General features: G+C 40.0%; 2 protein-coding genes across 4 annotated transcripts in view; both read right to left on the bottom strand.

Moving 5' to 3' along the window:
• side-VI (sidestep VI) overlaps positions 1-24,103 on the bottom strand; it is a 597,055-nt gene that overhangs the window by 400,303 nt on the left and 172,649 nt on the right. The gene's annotated exons all lie outside the window — the stretch shown is intronic.
• Positions 8,477-13,879, bottom strand: LOC109029603 (uncharacterized). 2 transcript variants are annotated; one of them, XM_072300554.1, is made up of 5 exons: positions 13,119-13,879; positions 12,793-12,827; positions 12,197-12,349; positions 11,257-11,406; positions 8,477-9,280 (listed from the first exon to the last, which is right to left on the bottom strand). In XM_072300554.1, exons 2-5 carry the CDS (start codon positions 12,822-12,824, stop codon positions 9,127-9,129), a joined length of 489 nt encoding a protein of 162 aa, XP_072156655.1. In that variant the 5' UTR covers positions 12,825-12,827; positions 13,119-13,879; the 3' UTR covers positions 8,477-9,126. The 2 variants fall into 2 exon arrangements, with proteins under 2 accessions (XP_072156655.1, XP_072156653.1); XM_072300552.1 differs by lacking the exons at positions 12,793-12,827; positions 13,119-13,879 and having other exon boundaries at positions 8,478-9,280; positions 12,197-12,779.

Raw genomic sequence — 24,103 nt, 5'->3', positions numbered from 1 at the left:
ATATTATTGTTACGGTTTTGTGAATTTTCCGCATCACTGAATGGACATCCATTGATTTCAAGGAAGGACGGAAGATTTTCCGAGGTAGAATATATGATTGGCATAGTGCTCAGCAAGTGGTCTATCTCGTGCTAGGGAGGCAGGAATAATTAAAATTAAATCAAAGTTTCTTGTCATAATCCAGATTGAAGGGATGAATTATTGTGTTAATAACTTAAGGAGACAAAAGTTGAATTTGTTTCTTTTTTCCTCCTTTTTTCCTCGAATAAACCGAGGAGGTGTAATTGACTGCAGTGCAGTAAGATTGAACTTCATATGATACATAATTCTCGAAAGTATACTTTCTTCTTACAAATTATTATAGACCATATTCAATATTATTAGATGAAGATAAATGAATGAACATAAAACATTTAATACCGGAAACAAGCTATAGCTCTATACTGCCATTTTAAGGAAGGACGTCGTATGAGCCTTCAGATGTTGCCAGATTTTCTTGAAATAGAAAATATTTTTCAAAGAAATTTGTGTTCATTTTTCCTCGAACTCTTCAGAGAATTTAATTCCCAATAAATTCCAAAGTATATGACAATTTCAATAAAAAATATTCGTAACTCTCCTCAAAAATAAACATTTTTGAGGAGGAGATTTTGCAACTCTCGAATGTTTATACGGCGTTCTTTCTTTGCACGGCAGTATAGGATTTAACAGGTGGTTTTGCAGTATACACGGGTTATTGACACCATAGGAATATGCAGTTGAATACTGGAATGAAACCTCATCCGACGGCTCAATAAATGCTGGAAAAGGTAAAGAATGATGAGGACTGCGCAAGTTTTGAGTACTTTGTAGCTCAGCTATTTGTTAGTTTCTCTTCACTTTTTGGCCGTCCTCCTGAGCTTTCACGAGGGATGAATGGGGGCTGAAAATTAGACACATCAAGGGCCTAAGTATCAAGTGGTGGATGCAAACTGAAAAAGACACAGGCGGAACGGTCCGAAAGCGGGATAGAGGCCCCGCTCAGAATTAACAATCAAAGGAATGCAAAAGTGCAGAAAAATTCCCCGAGTGCGATGAGAAGGCTGAAAAGGACATGTAAAAAATACAATGACGAATAAATGAATGAAAGCAAGCGAGAGCCAGAGGTAAACGCAAGGGTCGCTTGGAGCAGTAAAGCGAGGCGATACATTTGAGCCATGTTGACGATTCACCTAAAAATTTATGATAATATGATAAAATAGTAAACGTAGCCGTGATACCTTTTACCTTTGGAAAGGTATCAAGGCTCCGTTTACTATTTCATTGTACTGTTGCAATTACAGATCCCTCTACTAAAGCATGTTTCGTAATTAAAAACTGATGCTTTTTTAAGCTCACGAAAAATGTAATCAGATTCTGCTTTGGCACACGTGATCTTTCCTACTGAAACCTACGTGGTGGAAGTAAAAAAATTTAAAAAATATGCAGATTTTGGATTTCTTGTCTGTTTCATGGAAATGCTTGTTTTAGATTCTTCGAAGTTTCGTCGTCTAAATTAAACAGTTTCTGATCAAAAAGAATTAAAACTCTAGGGTTGAATGTTTCTCATCTGATTGATGGTCACTATGTCTGTCAATGAAAAATTTACCTTTCGGCGGTTATTCTAGATAAAAGTTTTGAAGAACTTGAAGACTGTGCGGTCCTCAGATAGAAGAAGTCTTCATGAAACTGGGTGTATAATCAACGCGTTTCTGGCCAAAATGTATCTCAGAAACGCCTTTTTCCAGGACAATGGACCAATAGACAAGGTACAAATTTAAGCATTCTAATACATGTTTCTTGACCACAATTTCACGTAGAACACGATTCGCGCAACCAAAATTACCGAAATCAACTCCTAACAAAGATATTAACGTTTATATGTATTTCACATTGGTTACGAGGAGTTTGAACTGTCCGCTCACAAGAAACTCAAAGCTCTACGTGCGTCAAATCGTGCACTACAACGGTTTCAGCAAGCTTCTCAATCAAGCGATGTTCATTTCCCACCATGTGCTGTTCAAACTATAAACAAACTTGCAATAACTGAGCTAAAGCGTCAAGATTAAGGTTGCCAGATTTTTATATAGCAGAGACTGTCATGATAACGTTTAGCGCGCGATGTGAGTCACGTAGAGCATTGAGTTTTCATGAGCGGGTGGTTTGAATTCACGCATCAAGAATCATTAAATATCTTCATAACGACTTGATTTCGGTAATTTTTGTTGTGCGCATCGTGTTCTACGTGAAATTTTGGTTATGAAACGTGTATCATAATGCTGAAATTCGTGCCTTGTCTACTGGTCCATTCCCAGAGGAAGCAACAGCCTTATTGACGGAAGGGACACATCAGTTTGGATCACTAGCCGGTCATCAACGATCATCACCGATGACTGATAACTCGTATCCATCGAGTTGGCAACGGGAGTCGGGAGGGGCACCGCCGTCGGTCCATTGACGGCACGGCTGCTGGGGCCGCGGCCGGAGATCACAAACCGCCTTCTCCGTGTTTCGATTTTTTATTCCATTTAACCCGTGACAGCGGGCGGTCGGGCCGGGGGGGAGGGTCGTAAAGGTAAGGGATGCGGCGGGCGGCGGGGGAGGGGGAGGGGCGCCTGAGTAATTTCACCTTGGCTAATGGTAGTTGTTGCTTTGTCGCAGTCGGACGTGTGTTTGTGACAACTCAACGTGAGGAGTATGACTGTGCATTGTCCCCGGCCCGCTCCCGTTTTGTCACCCCCGTCGCCGCCGCACAGTGGATCGAGTCGATTGGAGAGGTCGGACATGAAATTTTTGACAAAAACTGCGAATTTTGATGTTATTTACGTCACATTTTTATGTTCAAGGGGTATTTCTGGAGGAAAATTTCACGAGAAAACCAATGGAGCCACTTTTGGAAACTCGAAGTTTCGTATAAATGGAGTGTAGAGCGTTTAAAGTTTCCAAATTTTGTCCGACCTCTCCAATTAACTCGCTCCACTATGCGCCGTCGCCCTTTCGCTCGCCCCGACCACACATTAGCGACTCGTCGCCGAACATGCGCGCCTAACGAGACGTCGCCGATCTCGTCCCCGACGTGGCGTTCGTGAATTTAAAATTTAACGGGGATTTGATTGATCGGAAGTGAAGAGTTCGGATATCGAGCGTAAAACTGGAGACAATATATTTCAGAGATCACGCACCATCAATTTGAGCAATGTGGTCGAGTGAGGCAAAAGTTAAGTTCGGAAGTCAACACTGTACGTCTATTTTTCGCCTAATGATGATGGATGAGCAATTAGTTGAGCAGAAAATCAAAAAAAGATCGCCGAATGATAGTAATGAATGTCGGGGTAGCTAGATACTAGCCGGGCGAGTTTTTGCGAATTAGGTTAAATATCGCTCAACTAGTTGCTCAACTATTTGGTCATCAGTCACGAATCTTAGCGTTGACTTCTGAAAAAAATGCTTACACTATTGAGAAGATAGCAGCAGTGTGGAATCTCTAAAATGTATTGTCTCTGCATGAAATTCTCCTAAAATGTAGTTATTGACCGAATCTCATCATGGATTTGGAACTTCTTGAATGCATTTGTGGAAAATGAAACATCTCAGACTAAATTCCTGAAGACTTCAACAATTCCGGAATAATTCTGGGAAACTCATAGAATGTCAATAAATTTTTGGAAGGTAGAGATGGTAGTGGAAAAAAGTGACTAGCGAGGAATATTAGGACTCCCTGAAAAATTGTGACCTTAAGAAATCGCAATCAAAACTAGCTACGAACTATAACTATTCAACGAGTAGATATACCTGTAAATTGCAATATCCTATGAAATCCGTCAAGCGTAAGACTTGATTCTAGCTAAAGAATTTTCCACAGGTCTATCCTAAAAAGCTGAAAGAAGCATTTTTTGAGGTGACCCTTACTTTCAACACCCAACCAATTGAGGCGGCTGATTTTTTGTGGCCAAAAACATGATGACCCATCGGGCTTTATATTTTAAAGAAAATACAAAAAAATACTGTCTATCTTCCATTAAGAGCCGGGAAGTTTGCTTTTAGCTAGAGTCATTTCTATTGTCCAAAGAAATCAGATGCACAGTCACCTCTGATTTAATTTCCAGACTGAAAATAGTCCAAGTCTCAATTTTTACTGCATACTGACATGGTGTAACAGAAGCGGGAAGAATGCAATGATTACTGGAGAAAATGCGCAGGCTGAACAAGCTGAAAAGAGTGGGATGTTGAACATTAGAATTCTACATAAAAGCGAGAAGGGTTGGACTTTCAAACACGAAACCGTCATGTACTTGTCCGAGTGGATCCACCCCTTCGGCACTTTTCGACGGGAAAAATACATTTTAACGCCTCCGAGAAAACAAAAGGAGAGCGATGAAATAAGTGTGCGGGCAACGAAAACAAAGGATCACGCGGTGCAATAGATGATGGCTTTATTACCGCGTTTTTGAGCTTATCCGTCGCATCAAGGGAAAACGTCTTATGTACATTCAGATGTTGCAAAATTTCACCCGATAAAACATTTATTTTTGAGAAAAGTTATTAATATTTTCCCTTGAACTCTGCAGGTACGGTAGATCAAGTTGCTGATACAATTCTCTAAAAAATTCGAGGGGAAATATCCAAGAGTTTTCCGGAAAATCGGTATTATCCAGCGGAAATTCGGCAACGTTTAAATGATTGTATGATGTTTTTCCTTAGCGTGGCCGTAATAGGGAGATTGTTTACGAGGGCTCGGGAGGGGAGGAGGCCTCGATTGGCCTCATCATTAGGCCTCACCTAGCGTGTCTCCTTTTAATGAGCATCGTTTACATGATTGATACGAGGAATAGATATGTTAATTAAGAAGATCTTTGAAGTTTCTTCCGGCGATCGATGGGCTTGATCGCCTCCTGTTATTCATGAAATGCCTGTGCATATCACATAATTTTAGGTCTAAACTGACCGGGTGACGGACCGGCGGTGGCCGGAATGCACTAAATCGATGCACCGCCTCTTTTATTGGCTCCTTTTGTCCGCTCAACATCCAATTCGTAGGCTAACAAGTCCTCGCCTCATGTTTTCACTATTCATAAGATCTATGGATGGATAACGGAGGCAAAGTTCAGTTTCTATCGATCTCGTGACTTTGCATTATTTCATGAAAAAAGTTGGATCTAAGTTTTTTTGGACGATTTTTGGTAAAAAATCGTGAGTTAAAAAATGATTCAAACTCATTAGAGGTAGATCTTCAGCACTTTCAAGAACGATTCGATTGTAGATCGACCAATTGATGATATCTGGATTTCGAGACTATTTTTTTTTTCAAAAACTCAAAGTCACAATACGCTACAGTTCGCGCTGATAATAAGATTAGTAATATTCCGTGTCCATATTGAAGATAGGGCGAGTAATTCGTTAGTTGCATGAAAATTTAGCGACGTCTAATCTTTTATACAGGAGCTGAATTTAACTAATTGCTTAACGTGTATGCGGTCTTTTTACGTGAGATTTGACTGAGAAAAATGTAAAGAACTTTTGATTTCTTCCCAAGTACATATCGCAAATTGAAAGAACAAAATATATGCGGTACTATACCTCGAGGCGGGGCGTTCTTTGCATGAAGCTTCTTTCAAGATTGTCGGCAAAATTCTGAGCACGAATACCTGGACGTCCTGACGTACTCTGCTACGATGTATGTTGCTAGCCCGATAAAAAATTCGCAACCCCCAAAAGTATGCTTCACCGGCGTGTACGAGCTCAATAGCCCTTAAAACCCTGAAGAACCTTGTGTCTACCTCTCTAAAAGCTGTTGTACTTAAAGACTGATTGTACGTAAGACTAAAGAAAAATCATTGCCGTGTCTATGCAAAGCGGAAAATGGGAGCCACAAATGATTTTTCCAGCGCTCTCATTCCCCATCAGTGTAGCCTCTGTTATTGGTAACCCAACTGACCCAATTTTTAGTTCCTTCTTGCAATGTGGAAAAGGACAAATAGTACCGCTTGCTTATGAGCGTAAAACGTGTTTCTGTGGGAAAATACACCAGGCAACATGGGGCATAATGAACATTTACTTCCACTAACTCTACATTGCCGCATCGCGCATTTACCAGACCGACTGAAATTAAAAAGGATACTTTGTCTCAAATTAAAGTCGTTCAGAGAAATTTATCTGTTTATAATTGAATTCATTTACCGAGGAATGGGATTCCACCTCCGTGAGATATTTTATTTTAATATTTACGAACTGGAACTTCGTTAGTTTAATCTTTGTCGTAATTACGTAGTGAAGAATATTTACTGAATTAAGTAACCCTTCCGAGGAACAGATGAGATTTTGTGCTCCAATAAAATGATCGATGTATCACCCCGAATGATACGGCGCGCCGGGATCTCAAGGACAGGAAATTGATGTTCAAATCGTTTGCGTTTGTTACTGAGATATTTTAACTGCCGCAACACTACCTGATACAAGTAGTTCAATAAGGTATTATGGTTATCACGTACAGTTACGGCCACCAGGGCCGTATAATGGTGTTTTTTATGGGTTTCCTACTTCTTGAGATTTTCCTCAACGCCATGGGACGACAATCTCAACAAATAGACGGCTTAAACCTCCGCGACAAGCTTAAGACGGCAACTGTTCGAGTTTTTCATCCATATTTTAATGCTGAGCGGGATAGAGATCCGACAAAAATATCCTCCTGACGTGAAAAAAGTCATTGCATCCGAGCAGGGATATTACATTTTTTTTTTTATATTCGACAATACCTCCTCTATAAATACATGAAAATAAGCAGCGTTGAATGCAAATTAGATGGAATGGACTCTCAGCAGTTTGGGTGGATTTGATTGAAATGTCACCGATGAGAAAAATCTTATGGAGATGTCATCGGTTGGAAATGCGGCACAAATTACTCTCAGCATGAATCCGTTTTTATTTGTATTATAATCGAGAAATGGAGAGAGTGTTGTCAACCGGCTACAACAAATATCATTCGGAGAGAGGATGCATCGTTGAACAGTAATAAACGAGATGGATATCATGTTAGACAAAATAAAAAAAAGGTAAGAATAACGATGATACTCTGATCAATATTATTTATAATTAATTAAAACGTCACAAATACAGTTTATCTTTGAACTATGGGCGTTACGAAAACAGCCTTTCTTCCTTTCTAAACTCTTTGTGAAGCCTTGTGGTATTGAGTGACCACACATAGAATAGACCCACACTATAATTGTACTAGAAAGACAGGGCAAATCATGCCCCTGTGATTTATTTCACCACATTGAAAACGAAGAATAAACAGTGGCAGGGCCGGATTAAGGGGGTGGTCACATGGGCCGCGGCCCATGGCGGCAAATTTTGCAATTTTTTGAAATGTAGGTATAAAAAAAAATCGGATTCAGAATAAAACAAGCAGGAAGCTCCAACGCATTGGCGTCGGAGAGCGGCTCTGGGGGCAGTAGTTGTAGTCAAGAATGAGGGCCTAGACACATTTTGTCATTGATGTACAATCCGACAACTGTCGATTCATGTTTTGTAACTTAGCAGATTTACGTAGCCGGTGTATAAATGTGTATTGGGCTTTGATATGGCGAATACATGGCATTATCACTTGTTGTATACTTTTAATTTTGAAAGCTCTTTGGAGGTCCGCTTCCTAAAAAATCTCTGGTTGATAAGTCGTTTAGCGAGGCTGCAAAGAATTTGCATTTTTATATCTGAAAGTGTAGGTATTGGTTTTTTGTATAATTGTTTTTTTGGATTGCTGGAAAAGTAACGCATACTTCTATAATTTAGGACTGAGTCAGGGAAATATAAGGTTCGTTAAATAGTAAATATTCCTAGTACCGTGTGACACTATTGTTAACGAAAAGTTTTTGCAACTTGTCAAAGAGGTTGTTGAATGATCTTCGAATAACTTTTGATGAGCTAGAGGTAATGGTTCTATCTGCAGCTCGTGGACTTCTGTACGATATTGTCCAGAATCATCTAAATTTTCAAAAAGTGTCCGCTTGTTCGATACCCAATTTGCTCATTCCTGCATACAAGGAGAAGCGCATGAAAGCTTTAGCAGACATTTTGGAGATGAATCAAGAATTAGATGAAGAATTTATGACTTAAATCACGGCACCTTAATCACGGGATGACCTTAATTACGGCAACTATTTATTGTCCATGAGATGCAGATGGTTCCATTTCCCTAGCTCATCAAAAGGTATTCGAAGATCAATTTCATCAGCCACCCGTACGAACCACGTTTCTAGTGACCCGTACTTGCTTCGCACGTATGAAACATACAATCAGAGAAAACAGAATTCATCTTACAATAATCAATAATCAGTAGGACATGAATCGTTGCGATGCATAATACGACATTATAATGCGGCATTACTATTGTAATTCATTTTAATGTTTAGGGGCATTATAAATCATTTTTGCCACGTCGGAATGAAATGTTGTAGACTGAATTGAAAAGCATGTTGGCAAAATTTATTATAAAAATAGTATAACATGTAGGTACATAACATAAAGGTAATACAAATTAAATGATTAGAGCGTGTATATTTCATTACATTATAGGTATATTACAATCATTTTTGTCATTGTTGGAAATTTTGATAGTTTGAATTTTGATAGGAATTAAGACTATAATTGCTCCGAAAAGAAAAAATTTCTCTCCGGAGCAATGAGTCGTAGCAGCGAAGAGAAAATAGTTTTCTCCGTAGCACTAACTAATTCAGTTCGCAAATGCTGGAAACGGATCAACTCTTTTCAAAAACCGGTAGAAATAATTCCTCGACATGGAACAATTTAATGTAGGTGTGTACCTGTCTCAAAGGTTACAGCATTCCGAATGTATTTTCTGTTCTTTTATGTATTTTTTATCAGCTTATCGTTTTCCTCCTATTCAGATAAACCCTAAACCGAGTTCCAACGAATCCATCGGCAAAAAGTCAAGGTTGCCCATTGTTGAAATAAAAAAAAAGAGAAAAAAAATTGTATATTCTTGAAACTATCACATTTCCTGGCAGGGAAAAATTGCATACTTATTCCAAGCTTTACAGTTAATTTAAAATTATTCCTATTTTTATAAAAAACAAAGTTGCAGGTTTGTACTTACGATAAGTCACGTGACTTTGATTTTATCTTCTTTTTAAGCTTTGAGTTCGACTGATGCGTTTCAAGATTTTCGATGAATGAATTTTCTGCTTCATTTACTGGATGCGTAATATCAGAATCATTGTTCGATATATCATTTGCAACGTTCACCCTGTGTAGAGGAAAATATAAGATCGGTTGTTTTAAAAATAAATTGGAATTCTACTACATGTATGCCACTTGGGTTGAACATAAAACTGTTGGTCAAAGAAAAAATTACATTGGATACATGCATTGTGTGCTTCAAAATTTTGGAAGTTAAGAAGCATTTAAGCAAAGTTTACTTAGGTCATCCCTTATGCAGCCAAAAGAAGCGCGAATAGACTATCTAGGGAAATTTGAAAAAGCGCGTTCCTAACAACGCAAATTGCGCAGTAAGGAGTGTATTTCAGACTTTTTTAATGTGACCAATGTAATTTTCGTGTCATTTAACCACTGAAAAGTCTATTCGCACGGCTGTATCTCTTGCATGCAACAGGCCCATTCAGGCAATGAAATATGGCAACACGGCTTTTTTGGGGGCTTTGAATCCAAAAGAGTTTTTTAAGGAAGGTTATGACCACCCACGACCATTCATTGCCAAAAAAGTTAAACTCTGGCGTAAGATGAGTCGCTTTTTTGAGCCATTTCAGATAATGATGAAAAACAGTAAAATTCTAAAAAGTTTTTTTTAACTATGAGCGCAAAGTTTGACATCCACGGAAATTGGCCAAAGTGACACTCTTACATCCCTAATGAACATACTTGAAGGAATTTTTTGTCCTCCGAAAGGATCGGTTACAATAGCGCGTTGAATGCTGAAAAACACGCATTTTTCGCCAAAATTGGTCTTCAGACCCATGTTTAGGCCAGTGGTAGACCCCAAAATAGATCGGAAATGACCAAACCATTATGTATTCCGTAAAATATAGACCTTCAATGACCAAAAAAACGCAGAGTTGAGGAATTTCAGGGTAGGCCCAAAAAAGGCCCTTAACGATACCCCTCCTTTGTCAATTTGCAGTATTAACAGTTGGAAAACAGTTGGAAACAGTTATGTCAGCCAAGCGACGACAAGTTAGAATGAGGAGCGTGTTCATAGTCGTTCCTTGAAAATTGCCTTTTCAAGAGTGCTGAAAGTTCTCCATTATTGTGACCGGATCAGTACGAGCAATAAGTCGTAGCAGCGGAGAGAAACCAAGCAACCGTAGCAAGCGGAGTGTTGTTACGCCTTTATGTCAGCCAAGCAACGACAAGTTAGAATGAGGAGCGTGTTCATAGTCGTTCCTTGAAAATTGCCTTTCCATGAGTGCTAAAAGTTCTCCATTATTGTAACAGGATCAGTACAAAGCTACCTCATCTACCGGAAGTACATTTCCGAAACATTGAACTTTGTGAAGAAAATGATCGTGCAAAGCGCCTGCAAAACTGTAGACATACTCCAAGCATAGCGCCGTCTCCCCTATTTTTAGTCTCGCGTTCGGTTTTTGACCTGCGAATCTCGCTAAGCTCCGAAATGCGTATGCCTAATTGCTGCGTAATGCCACAGACTAATTGCTCCGGAGAGGAAAGTTTCCTTTCCATGGCAATTAGTTAGTGCCAAAGAGAAAAATATTTTCTCTCCACTGCTAAGACTATAATTGCTCCGAAAAGAAAAAATTTCTCTCCGGAGCAATGAGTCGTAGCAGCGAAGAGAAAATAGTTTTCTCCGTAGCACTAACTAATTCAGTTCGCAAATGCTGAAAACGGATCAACTCTTTTCAAAAACCGGTAGAAATAATTCCTCGACATGGCACAATTTAATGTAGGTGTGTACCTGTCTCAAAGGTTACAGCATTCCGAATGTATTTTCTGTTCTTTTATGTATTTTTTATCAGCTTATCGTTTTCCTCCTATTCAGATAAACCCGAAACCGAGTTCCAACGAATCCATCGGCAAAAAGTCAAGGTTGCCCATTGTTGAAATAAAAAAAAAGAGAAAAAAAATTGTATATTCTTGAAACTATCACATTTCCTGGCAGGGAAAAATTGCATACTTATTCCAAGCTTTACAGTTAATTTAAAATTATTCCTATTTTTATAAAAAACAAAGTTGCAGGTTTGTACTTACGATAAGTCACGTGACTTTGATTTTATCTTCTTTTTAGGCTTTGAGTTCGACTGATGTGTTTCAAGATTTTCGATGAATGAATTTTCTGCTTCATTTACTGGATGCGTAATATCAGAATCATTGTTCGATATATCATTTGCAACGTTCACCCTGTGTAGAGGAAAATATAAGATCGGTTGTTTTAAAAATAAATTGGAATTCTACTACATGTATGCCACTTGGGTTGAACAAAATTCTAAAAAGTTTTTTTTTAACTATGAGCGCAAAATTTGACATCGACGAAAATTGGCCAAAGTGACACTCTTACATCCCTAATGAACATACTTGAAGGAATTTTTTGTCCTCCGAAAGGATCGGTTACAATAGCGCGTTGAATGCTGAAAAACCCGCATTTTTCGACAAAATTGGCCTTCAGACCCATGTTTAGGCCAGTGGTGGACCCCAAAATAGATCGGAAATGACCAAACCTTTATGCATTCCGTAAAATATAGACCTTCAATGACCAAAAAAACGCAGAGTTGAGGAATTTCAGGGTAGGCCCAAAAAGGCCCTTAACGATACCCCTCCTTTGTCAATTTGCAGTATTAACAGTTGGAAAGCAGCCAATAGATAATTAAGATGCTTAAACCACAATTTAAGGGGCACCTACAGCCGCATAGTAAACATAATAGTAAACTTAATAATACTCACGTCTGTAAAAAAACAAATATGCATAATGAGATTTTGGAAAGTGTAATTTTGTTTCACAAGACTAATGCTCAAACTACAACATTTTAAGTGGTGAAATTTTGTTAATTTGCAGTATTGCCAGTTGGAAAGCCGCCAATGGGCAATTAAGATGATCAAACCACCTTCTGAGGAACATCTAAAGTCACACAATAAACTTGATAACAACGCAAGGTTGCAACTAGAATAGAATTAACTGACATTTTTTACTTACAGTGCATAGGTTTCACTCGATTCTATTTTCTTTTCCTTCTTTGGCTCGGCGTCATACGATTGTGCAGATGTTTCAATGCATATAGTATTGTTTTGGATCGGGGTGGATTCATCAAAACCAGGAATGTTTCTGCATTTGGTTATAGCTGTATCTCTGAAACAAGCAAAAAATGGAGAGTTTCTTAGGTAGATTAATACAGCTTCTGCTAAAATTTTTTTATTGGTTGCCATATTATGACAAGAAAATTAAACAATTGGTTATAAGGTGAAACAACAATAGCCATGAACTGAAATAATAAATGCAAAGCATTGCAAACTTGTTACTTATTATCATCGCATTAAGAGTTGGCAAACAAATTTTCTGATAGTAAAATGATACATTATCATCCAGTTACTTCACAGGATATTGAAAAACAAATTACAGTTCAAGAAGACCACACAACTTCTGGTTACTAACAAATTAAGCCACCACTAAATATTAGGTATTCAAAGTATTAACTCCTAAAATGGTCTTATCAAACGTATAGATGTCCAAAACATTCCTCAATTTTGCATATCAACTAACACTAACATCTTGAGTAAAAGCAGATTTCTTACCTCTGAATTATTCTTTGACTGCGTCGACTCATTACCTGAAATGAAAATTAAAACAGCATTATATTTTCTACATTTTTTAAGTCAACTCAAAAACTAAATTTTTGAAATTCTATAAATACATTGAGGCTTTAAAAATAAAAAAGAAGAGCAAGACAGTAGTGAGGAACTCTTGAACTATAGGTTAATGAGCTATTGATTGTGCATAGAAATTGCCAGTCTAAAGTTTCAAGAATGAGAAAATAATCAGCCCATGAGTGGGTCCAGAATGAGGGAGAAGGAAAAGTTGAAATAATTTTACTGGAAGGAGGGATAAATGAGGTACTCACCGAATTTATTCGTACAGAACATTCAAAAATCCCGTGAAAAAACAGCTCACAAATAAAAGCAAATTGCCATAGAAACTTCTTCACGAAATCACACACACAACGAAGAACGAGGCGCTACAGACGAGTCCGTCCAGGACAAGTTAAAAAATTCCCATGAGCCGAGTGCCGTAGATTAAGGGCCCGTTCGCCAAAACTAATCGGAACTGTATGAATGAATTGCTCCTTTTAAAAATCAAAACAATATCGAATTGCGATATATTACACAGTTAAGATAGGGCTATGTCCTGTCGTAAGCGGCGACATACAGTCGATATCATTTCAATAATCGCCCCCATGGCCACGATAGTTGTTAGACGTTTACGGTTTCCCTGGTAACCTTTGTTTGCTATCAGCTGATATCGAGTAAATGACTAGGAAGCTCCAACCCAGTGGTTAAAGCTTCCTTAACCGCGAAAACTTTAAAATTCAAATTTTCAAATTTTGAACGTAAAGTACATTTTTTCCATCACGAGATAAAAGCACAAACAAGTTTTGAATTGTTGACTGTATCACCATGATTCCAAAAATACAATACACAACATAGCATTGACTAACAATAAAACAGTATGCAATAAAATAAAGTCATGACAAGGAACATAGCCGAAAATGGCGCCGATTCCCATCAACCAACGCGCGGTCTCTACAATGTAACATGCTGCATTGATACTCCCCAGCTGGGACCGTCCGGAATAGCAGCTCTAGTGCAAGCACCAGAGCCGCTAAAATTATCAATAAGAAAAGGAAAGAAAATTTCTTTTTCCTTAGAGTAGAGTAATTTCTAATTTTGTCGTTTTTCGGTGATACAAAAGACAGCATCTTTAATTAGTCGAGTTAAGAGAGGAACTAAACACGCAATTTTGCCCGGAGCTCAGCGCAGGGAGGAATGTTGACGAAGACTTGAGATGAAGAGGACAAGCTCTCGGCGCGGCGGTCAGCATGTAACACATATTAGCGCCTACAAGACTGAATGAATACTTCACCCATTGCGCCAAACACAGTGCGGTCACGCGGTCAGGAGCGGTTGGCGTGAAACGCATAGCGCCTACAAGACTGTAGGAATACTTCACGCATTGCGCCAAACACAGTGCGATCAGCGCGGCGCGGCGCAGCGGCGGAAGTTAAAATTATTAAACCACATTTATGTTTGTTCTTTCATAATTTTGTGGTTCATTTCTTATAAATGGAGGATCTTGTCCACACAGAGATAGGTTTACGGAACATAACTTTCGCGTCAAGTTCCGTGAAATTTTGCCAGTAGTGTTGACAGGGCTTTGGCAAAAAATGTATCCAACACGTGTAGGTAAACGCGTCTTATGCACCCCTCCCCCTCCGGCACGTTCACTTGATGGTTTTTATTAATGTTTCAAAACGAATGAGAAGGGGGCGGCAAAATACAGGCGGCCCATGGGCGGCAAGTAGGTAAATCCGGCCCTGAACAGTGGCTACGAGAATCCCGATTATACAAACTAAATTTTGCAATGAGGAACTATAGTATCTCGCTCAGTTTAGAAGCAACATAAGTGCCGTTAGTTTCTCCATGCACATGAGTATGTATGTTCTTACGGATGAGCCAGTAATAGGTGTTCCTAGTTGGAAATAAAGTCCATTTGTATTCCTCACGAAATCTAGTGATCAGTGCCAAACTGTCAGCGTTACTCATGCAGTTGATTACGCTGACCAACAGCATGATGAGCACTGCCAGAATTTTAACGGTTGCTAGACCCCTAAAATCACGAAGTTAGGAATCTAGTATAACGACTAACATTATTGTTTTCGCGCACAATTTGCCGTGCTAAGGAAGGACAACGTATGAACATTTGAGAGTTGCCAAATTTCCGTGGATAAAAAATGTATTTTTGACAACATTAATGCATATTTTCCCTTGAAATTGTCAGTTATTTTAAGATAACTTGCGAACAAAATTGTCTGAAAATTCTAGAAAATAATAGTCGCAATTTGCCCAACAAATCCGGTTTTTAAATCGCAGAGCGCCCTAGCGCGCCGTAAAAGCAGAACTGAAAAAAATAATATGCTTTTTTAGCATCTAGGATGTCAAAAATGTGTCTGGTGATCACAAGATGCTGCCTTTACTGCCCCCGCAGTTAATTTTACATCCTGTGAATGCAAATTCAACTGCGTGGGCAATCAAGGCAGCATCTTAGGATCATCAGACACATTTTTGACATCGTAGGTGCTAGAACAGCATACCATTTTTTTCAGTGAGCTTGTACATACATACAAATCCGATTTTATCGAAGAAAACCTGGCAACGTCTGAAGGCTTGTACGGCGTTCTTCCTTAGCGCGGCAGTAATGTCACGCCACATCATGTGCTATTACGTGTCATGTACAAGTACGTCTAGAATAGATTTTTATTTCCTATCTTCTAAAGGAGATAAAACCACTACCACATGAAGTTTAATTGAATTTAAGTGAAAATCAGATCGAGGAAAGTGGTCCCATATTGTATTTGCGGACTCCAAACTAGGTGAGCCGAATTAATTTACTGTCAATAATGATGTCTCCAGGCGACCCGATCGAAATCGAAAATTAGCAGAATCTATCAGGGAGTTTTAATTAGAGTTGCCGACGTTTCACGACAAAAAGTTCTCCTCCTCGATCAAACAATGAGCTCATCAGTGTGTAAGCAGCAGCGTTGACGGACTGAAACGGTTGAAGTTGACCCCCGAGAGAGCTTTTCGAGCTTTCGAGCTTCCGCGGCAACGGCGAAGCGCGGTGGCTTTCTCAAGCCTATTCTTCACCGTAAAGTAAAGACTCGGAGAAAAAGACGTCAAAAACAAACGTTGCGCCGCGTTACAAGGGTGCATCGGGACGGAAAACGCGGTGGGAAGTTCACGTGGAGCGGGGGGAGGGGGGGATGCGAAAACCGGAGGGAAAAGGAAGGAAGCGCAGCGGAGGAACTGGACAGGAGTAAAATGCACCCTGATTAGCGAGGAGAACAGAAAAGAGATGTCTTCGATTTGTATCCGGTACAAGTTGTTTTTGATTCCTCTGCTGATGTGTCAGGTTTACGGGGAAACTTCCCCGGGAACCGGTGCAAAACTTCGTTTTTCTTCAATTTCAAGCCGATGGAATAGGACGGTACTCGTCAGATGCACTGGAGAAAAAAAACACATTGTATCTAGAGCCCAGACTCTTGAAAACATTGACAAGAAAAATTACTCTTGATTCAATCAGATTTTTGCATCGATCAACAGGAAAACCGCTCAAATTAAGAGGCTTGGTTCTTGATTTAAGCTAAAATCCGATTGAATCAAGAGTATTTTTTCTTGTCGATGTTTTTAAGAGTCCGGACTCTAAATCCAATGTGTTTTTTTTTTTCCAGTGTGTTATCACAAGTCGTGCACTTTATTTTTGCGATTTGTCGGAATGTCATGTAACTGCACAGAAAAAAATGAGGGACTTTGACGACCACAACTGTGTAAGAAAACGATTGCTGCTCGTTCATTTTCATTCCGAGGTAGAGGAACATAACTACATTTGGATCGAGCAGTGGCGTGGGGTACTTTGCGATGTATCGATTGATCTGCCATTTAAACCTGTGATAAAGGATCGATAAACAGGGTGTTCGCGGCGAGCAATTTGAAAATCGATTCTTTACCATAGCTTCAAATGAGAGATATCGATAATCGATCATTCACGTCTCGTCACTACAACCGAGTTCAACAGGAACAGGCTTGCACCAAGTTTGACTCAACAAGAAGAAGGTTGAAGTTTCCCCACCATACGACTCAAAGGTAAGGACAAAGTTTGACGCAGATTTTCAAAAATTTTGTCTCTGTACTTTGAAGTCTTGACGGGAGAAAACCAAACCAACCAATTGACCAATTGAAGTCAAAACTATTCTCATTCGTTTTTTTCCAAAATACAACTGGGTGCGTCTCGTTAAACTACAACGTTCCGAAATTTTCACTCAAACTTTATCTTTTTATTAGGAAAACATCAGATATTTCTGGCATGAAACTACGCTGATTTTGCTTAAAATAACATTAAGAAATCAGCAAACTTTTTGAGAAGAATCGCAAATTCACACTCTCCATAATTTACTTTTTAAAAGTCAATTTTAACACCTTTGAGTGGAGTTAAGTTCCCTTGTTTAGAAACCGACGACATTCATCAATCATTGTGACTAAGATGAGAGTCAAACCATGCAAGGCAATTTTCGTATCAAGCGACTTTCCTTACACAGGCGTGTTGTAATTATTTATTTATTTTTTCCTTATTGAATATCTGATTGAACCGATGGAAAAGGATTGATGTGACATATACTAGAGTTTGCTGTATTAAGTGAGGTAGATGGTGTCCATCGTGTTATTTTAGGTATTTCCGCGAATTTACAGCAAAAAATTCGACCAGAATAGATATCACAGAAAAAGAGTATCTGTCCAGAAAGAGGAAAAGAAAAGAGTAAAATAGCACTATATCTATCCTTTTTTGTGTCTTAATAAAATGCCGATTGATGACCGAATTAGCGCAAATCTGAACTGATCTTGGCCTGAATCGGCAGTTGTTCAGAAAAAAGTTAGGTGAGACACTTTTCTACCCATCAATGTTGTATCTACGTACAGATTCATTGAGTTAATAATTCCCCAGAAATATTACGGTCCGACTGCTTGACAGGGCCGGATTTTCCTACTTGCCGCCCATGGGCCGCCTGTATTTTGCCGCCCCCTTCTCATTCGTTTTCAAACATCAGTAAAAACCATCAATTGAACGTGCCAGCGGGGGAGGGGTGCATAAGACGCGTTTACTCGTGTTGAACACATTATTAGGGAAAGCCCTGTCAACATTACTAGCAAAAGGTCACGGAACTTTGCGCGAAAGTCAAGTTTCGTAAACCTATCTCTAATGGACAATGCCTTCCATTCATAAGAAATGAATGAAAAAATTATGAAAGAACAAACACAAAATTTGGTTCAATGATTTTAACTTCCGCCGCCGCGCCGACCGCACCGTGTTTGGCGCAATGCGAGAAGTATTCACGCAGTCTTGCAGGCGCTATGCGTTTCACGCTGACCGCAGTGTGTTTGGCGCAATGCGTGAAGTATTCATGCATTCTTGTAGGCGCTATCCATTTCACGCTGACTGCAATAACCGCACTGTGTTTGACGCAATGCGTGAAGTATTCGTGCAGTCTTGTAGGCGCTAATATGTGTTACACGCCGATTGCCGCGCTGAGGGCTTCTCCTTTTCATCTCAAGTCCTCGTCATCATTTCTCCCTAAGTCGCCGTTCCAGGCCAAATTGTGTGTTTGGTTTCTCTCTTAACTCGACTAATTAAAGGTCCTGTCTCTTCTATCACTGAAAGGCGACAACATTAGAAATTACTATACTCTCAGGAAATGAGAGATTTTGTAGCCTTTTCTCATTTGTATTTTTTTTTTTAAATCCGATTTTTTTTTATTCCAACATTTAAAAAAATTGCAAAATTTGCCGCCCCCTAGATTTGCCGCCATGGGCCGCGGCCCATGTGGCCACCCCCTTAATCCGGGCCTGCTGTTTGATATAATGATGCAGACTAAGATTCTAAGAAAATATAAATAAATAAAATATGATAAAATTAATTAAAAGAAGGGTAATGAAACTCGGCAAGTTAGCGCGATTCTGAAATAAAAGTAACGAACTGACTCAACTTAATGTCGTGTCAGTAACTTGGTTTTTGATGCACTTCTCTCCTCTCCCGTTTGTTTATGATCAAGTTGTACAATATATCCCTTAAAACATCGTTTCCCACACGAAAGAAAAAACTTTATTTTCCAATGTTGCTAAATTTCCAGCGGTAAATTGAATTTTTACGGGAGATCCTTTGAGAGTTCTTAATTTCTTAAATGAACACGGTTTTCTCTCCTGATCACGCCAAAAAAGCAACAAAATTTTGGACGTAACTTGCTGAATCATACTATTGTCAGTCACTGAGCTGTTTTAATCAATTTTGGAGCCTTGGAATGGAGTCGTGTCCCTTCGCCTGGAAATCGACGAATAGTCCGGCAACCGGCAACAACGTATTGTTCAGGGCCGCTTTGATAAGCAGGGATGAAAGCGCATTCCTTTAACCTCGTTTTTTGGAGTTTAGTGTCAGTTAGCTGTTCCCAGATTTGAAGCATTTTTTATTCTTTCATGTTTTCTACCAGTTCGCAGCGCACACGTTAAAGGAAGCTTCGGAGCGGCAACTTGGAAGAAACGCGTGTTTGCGTGGAAAAATTGGAGGCGGAGAGAACGTGTTAATCTGACACTTAACCGATCGCCGAAACTCGCGATACGTTTCTCGATGCGAGATGGTGAAATATCATGCGCGGATTAAATCGCGAATCGATGGATCGAGGTCGACGACGTGCGATAGCGGACGTGCGCTGATGGAAACCCCGGCGTGATGAATGAGAAATAAATGGTCTGAGGTTTATTGATGGTGAATCTTTTCGCTGGCAGAAAATAAATGAGAATTTAAAATTTATGATACAGCAAACAAATTACCGATTTAGGAACAACGCCGGAAAATGAAGGCAAATCACTCCATTTCATATTTCCCACTTTTCCCGGGCCCGGCGCGGCGCGAGACTCGAAATTAGACCCGAATGGAAATCGCACCGATGCCGCCTGCTTCCGCCTCGCCTTCCACCATCCACCACACGGGCCCAATCGGCATTCAATTATTCTCACTCTTTTCCCGAGCTCACTCTGGATTTCTCTCTCGCATCTTTATCTTATTGTCACCTGCCGGGGAATAACCTTTGAATAGAAATGATCTCGAATCAATTTACGAAATACTCACTCCGCTCCGCAAGGAATTCATCGGGAGGCTCTGTGAAAAATTATTTTAAAACCCGCCGCGGATTGGCGCGGCGCGCTGATGGAAAACGCTCTCTACGACCGCTCGTAATATTGCGTTCCGCTTTTAATTTCCCCGTGAAAAAGTTCCGAGAGGTGGATAGTCCCGTGCCGGGGGTGTATCGGATGTTTTTGACATGTATATACGAGGAATAATATAAAATCAATTGTGACATGATTTTTTAGTCGTCGCAAATTAATTCTGCGCAGACAGGAGCCTCAGAGCGCTTCCTGTACTGGTGGCTCATTTGCACGTGACTTTTTTGTGATATTATAGGTTAATAGTTGTGATAAATCAGGTAAAACTAATGGTTTATGACACCTGTACCTACATCACCTGTAACTCTCCATAAAACTGCGCTTAAAGCCTCTCTGAAAATTAAGTGCTCTTTGACTTCCCCTCTTCCATCAGTTATCCAAAAAAGTTTAAGAAATGTTATTTTACTAGATTTCATTAGTTTGCATCGTTCAAATTAATGTAGCAGCCTTGTACCTACACCTTTTTCCATGAACCTTCGACGTATTTACCGGTATGCATCAGCATTATTCATCAAGGGATTTTACACGTCACCACAAAGTCCTTGTTTCTGTAATGAGGAACACGCACAAATAAAAGTCTGTAAAGGCGCGCGCAAACATTTTTAAGAGAGGAACACAGAAGTAAATGAAAAGTGTACAACCTGATCTGTTGAGGAATGCACAATCGCGACTTAAAGGACCGAAAGCATAGCGGCGGGGAGAACAAGATTCGCTCGAAAACTCACCTGTGAACAAAACAGAAATTTAGTTGAATTCTTCGTTTTTTGTTCGGAATAAAATTGCACTCAATTAATTATTTCAGAATGTAAACGAAGAGGCGCTACTAACGCTGCCGGCTGACTCGTTTGCTTCTAGTTGCCAGATTCCTCGCGACGACTTTGAACTCGAGCGTGAGTCCACGGCCAAAAATATGAATTTTTGCCAAGTCTGACAATGATGCGCTGATGTTCTCACCACTTTGCTAATTGTGCCAAAGACAAACAATTAGGCTGTCGGCAGTGTCGGCGTTCAAATTGTGTACCTAAACATCTATTTAATTTATGAACTCATTTGTCAGAAATTGCAGACTTGTACCGGGGTTTAGATTAACAAATAATAAATTAAACTCCTTCCAGAGGGAGCTGCTTTCGTTCGTTCGTTCGAGAATTTGAATTTCTTCGAATTATCACGGTCGAAAGAAAATTGAAGAGCATTCCACGCGAAATTTAACGGGCGGAATGAGGCACTGAATCTCGTTAGGAATAGGGCGTCCATACGTAAGACAAATGTACTGGTAAGTTATATTCAATCAGCGCATTCTCACGAAAGCGGAGCATAAAGAAGTAAAAGAGGCTTGACTGTTAGAAAAAGAACTGCCCACAATACAGGGTGATATAAAAGTTTTGCACCATCCACATGACAGCAAGCATCAATTATAATGAACTGATTCAGTTATCACTGCAGAGAACGCACATGGGGAATAATAATGCTTGAATCAATTCGTTTCGGAAAAGTCAACTGCTGAATAGGGAAAAAATGGTTACTTCTTCGAAGAATTGTATTTTTTGAGACGAAACAAAGAATTGAGGAATTAATTCATTGTACTATTTTCTGAAAAAAGCTTCCTAACTTTTGCTCTTCCTATCTTTCGTCCTTTTCGTTTTTCCCCTTTCTTCTTCTTTTTCCTCCATCCAGAGAGAAAGTGCGCCTGCCACTATGCTACCTCCTTCCTTTCGATCAGCTGCAGACACAACTTGGGGCGCCTACTTTGGTGATGAGATAACTATTGCTGCACGCAGGATGTTTTTTAGTATAACTCGCAAAATGAGGGCGCAGCATGGGCATTAAATTTACGCATCATTTCCGCAACAGTTCTAATTCAACTTCCGCCATGGTATTCCCTTCCAAAAAACCATTACTGTTTCAGGTGAAGAAGGCTTTAAAGAACGTTGTAATATTTCGGGCTACACAGAAAGAAAAACTCCGGCCGTGGAAGCCGTGCTTACGCGCGGGCTATGTAGACATACTATTCACGCTTCGGGCTGAGGGGCCGAAAGTTTGGACGTAGCACCCGGAGCGGTCGAAGCTACGGCTCCAGCACCCGCAACTTTTTGCCTCTGCGACCGGAATGGACGGTATATACGGACAGTATCCCGTATGCTATAGCCCATAAATTTTTTTCAGGGTAACTTTTCAAATTCTAGGCGAGTCGGTAATCTGAGATGGCGGGTGACAGGAAAAGACGTGCTTAAAAGCGACGATATTATATACATAAGTGATGCGTGCAAAAAGGTAAACACAAAGGAGTGAGACGGGCGCAAAGGGGGAAAAGGCGATGCGCTTACAGATGTGGAATGATTCATAGACCGCTCAATTATGCATTGAACATCGAGTCAATCTTTCTAGAGCGGAGTCTTGGGCTGAGGTTCCACAGACACTACGCGACACGACGTTAACCGCGCAACCGAATGATATTATTTTTCACTAGTTCATTGTCATAGACGATGAAAATTTCCTTAAAGTACATAAAATTAAAATAGTACGTAACAACGAGTAGCGTACCTTCGAAGGGAAGGTTGCCACTTTACTAAGAGACTCCGAAGTTGAAACTGCAGCAACCCTACCACAGTAGACTCTGGATTATCCGGATTACTTGGTGCCGGGCCCGATCCGGATGAAAAAGAAATCCGGATAATAATAGTAAACACAAACACCACCAACCAACACCACAGTATTCTTATTATGTATGCATCATGCACATACCAACACGAATTTAAAAGGTTAACGCCAAACTGAACGACTCAATGGTGATTGTGAATGGTAGCCGACAACGATAAATTACAATACAACGATTAAAGCGCGCAATGCGTGAAGTATTGATGCAGTCTTGTAGCCGCTAGTGTGCGTTTTAGGCTAACTAAGCGACTGCACTGCGTTTGGCGTAATGCGAGAAGTATTTATGCAATCTAGTAGGCGCTAATGCGTTTCACGCCGACCTCACTGTTTGGCGCAATGCGTGAAGTATTCCTTCAGCCTTGCAGGCGCCAATATGCCTTGCGACCGCTTCTCCGCGGATCCGCTCACTTATCAGAATGCGTACGTAGTTACATGGTTGCAAAATCGATCCGGATAATCCAGAGTCCGGATAATACGAAACCGGATAATCCAGAGTCTACTGTACTGTGTTTGCTTTCTATTCGTGCATGAAGAGTTTGACTATATATAGAGGTCGACTTTCAACGTAGCGTGGGACAAGTCCTCCATAACGGCCTCGGCCTCAACTTTGAGAGCTTTTTTGAGTTTGGAAGTTGATTTCAGAGAAAACCATTGGCACCATCGTGAAATTTTACAGAGAAATTAGTACTTAAATCGCAAACAGCTCACACATGGAAGAGTTCCATCCTGGAACGAGTGACAAACGTTCCATAATCTTCCTTATGGTTGGTTACATCAAGAGCTCCCCTTAGAAAAGATGTAAGTAGGTTAAATAGATCGTATTCGATACATCAAACTGGTGAAATTGTGACGATATCGACTGGTTCAAAACATTAACATATAGCCCCAAACGTCAATTGAGCAATCTGAAGGAACGGGTTCTTTTTAACAGATTACTGACTCGTATGAATACTAATTGGCCAAAAGTGATGAAATTGCTACGAAATTTCTCATTTTCAGCTTTTCTGACTAGTATCCTAAAATTTTGGTTTGAGGTTATGTTTTATTGTTTTGAGCCAAACGATAAATCGAACCACAATCGAATACGATCCATATCATAGTATCGGGCGGCGCCGCGCGGCCAACATCCTAAAATTTTGGTTTGAGGTTATGTTCTATTGTTTTGAACCAAACAATAAATCGAGCCACAATCGAACACGATTCATATCAATGTACCGGGCGGCGCCGCGCGGCCGGCTCCGCCCGTGGAACCGTGGCTCGACGAATCATTTATGAGGCGAAGTAACGCGACGCTCCTTGCCATCAATTGACCCCTCGAAAAACTGGAGAAGTGCAAGGGCTACGGTCCCGGCTCACGGAGAGAAAATTGGATCAAATTGGAGTAAATTTAAGGGCGCCCGGCGAGGCT

This window comes from Bemisia tabaci, chromosome 5 (assembly GCF_918797505.1).
Source record: "Bemisia tabaci chromosome 5, PGI_BMITA_v3".
NCBI lineage: Eukaryota > Metazoa > Arthropoda > Insecta > Hemiptera > Aleyrodidae > Bemisia > Bemisia tabaci.
This window is presented reverse-complemented; position numbering and strand designations above follow the sequence as displayed.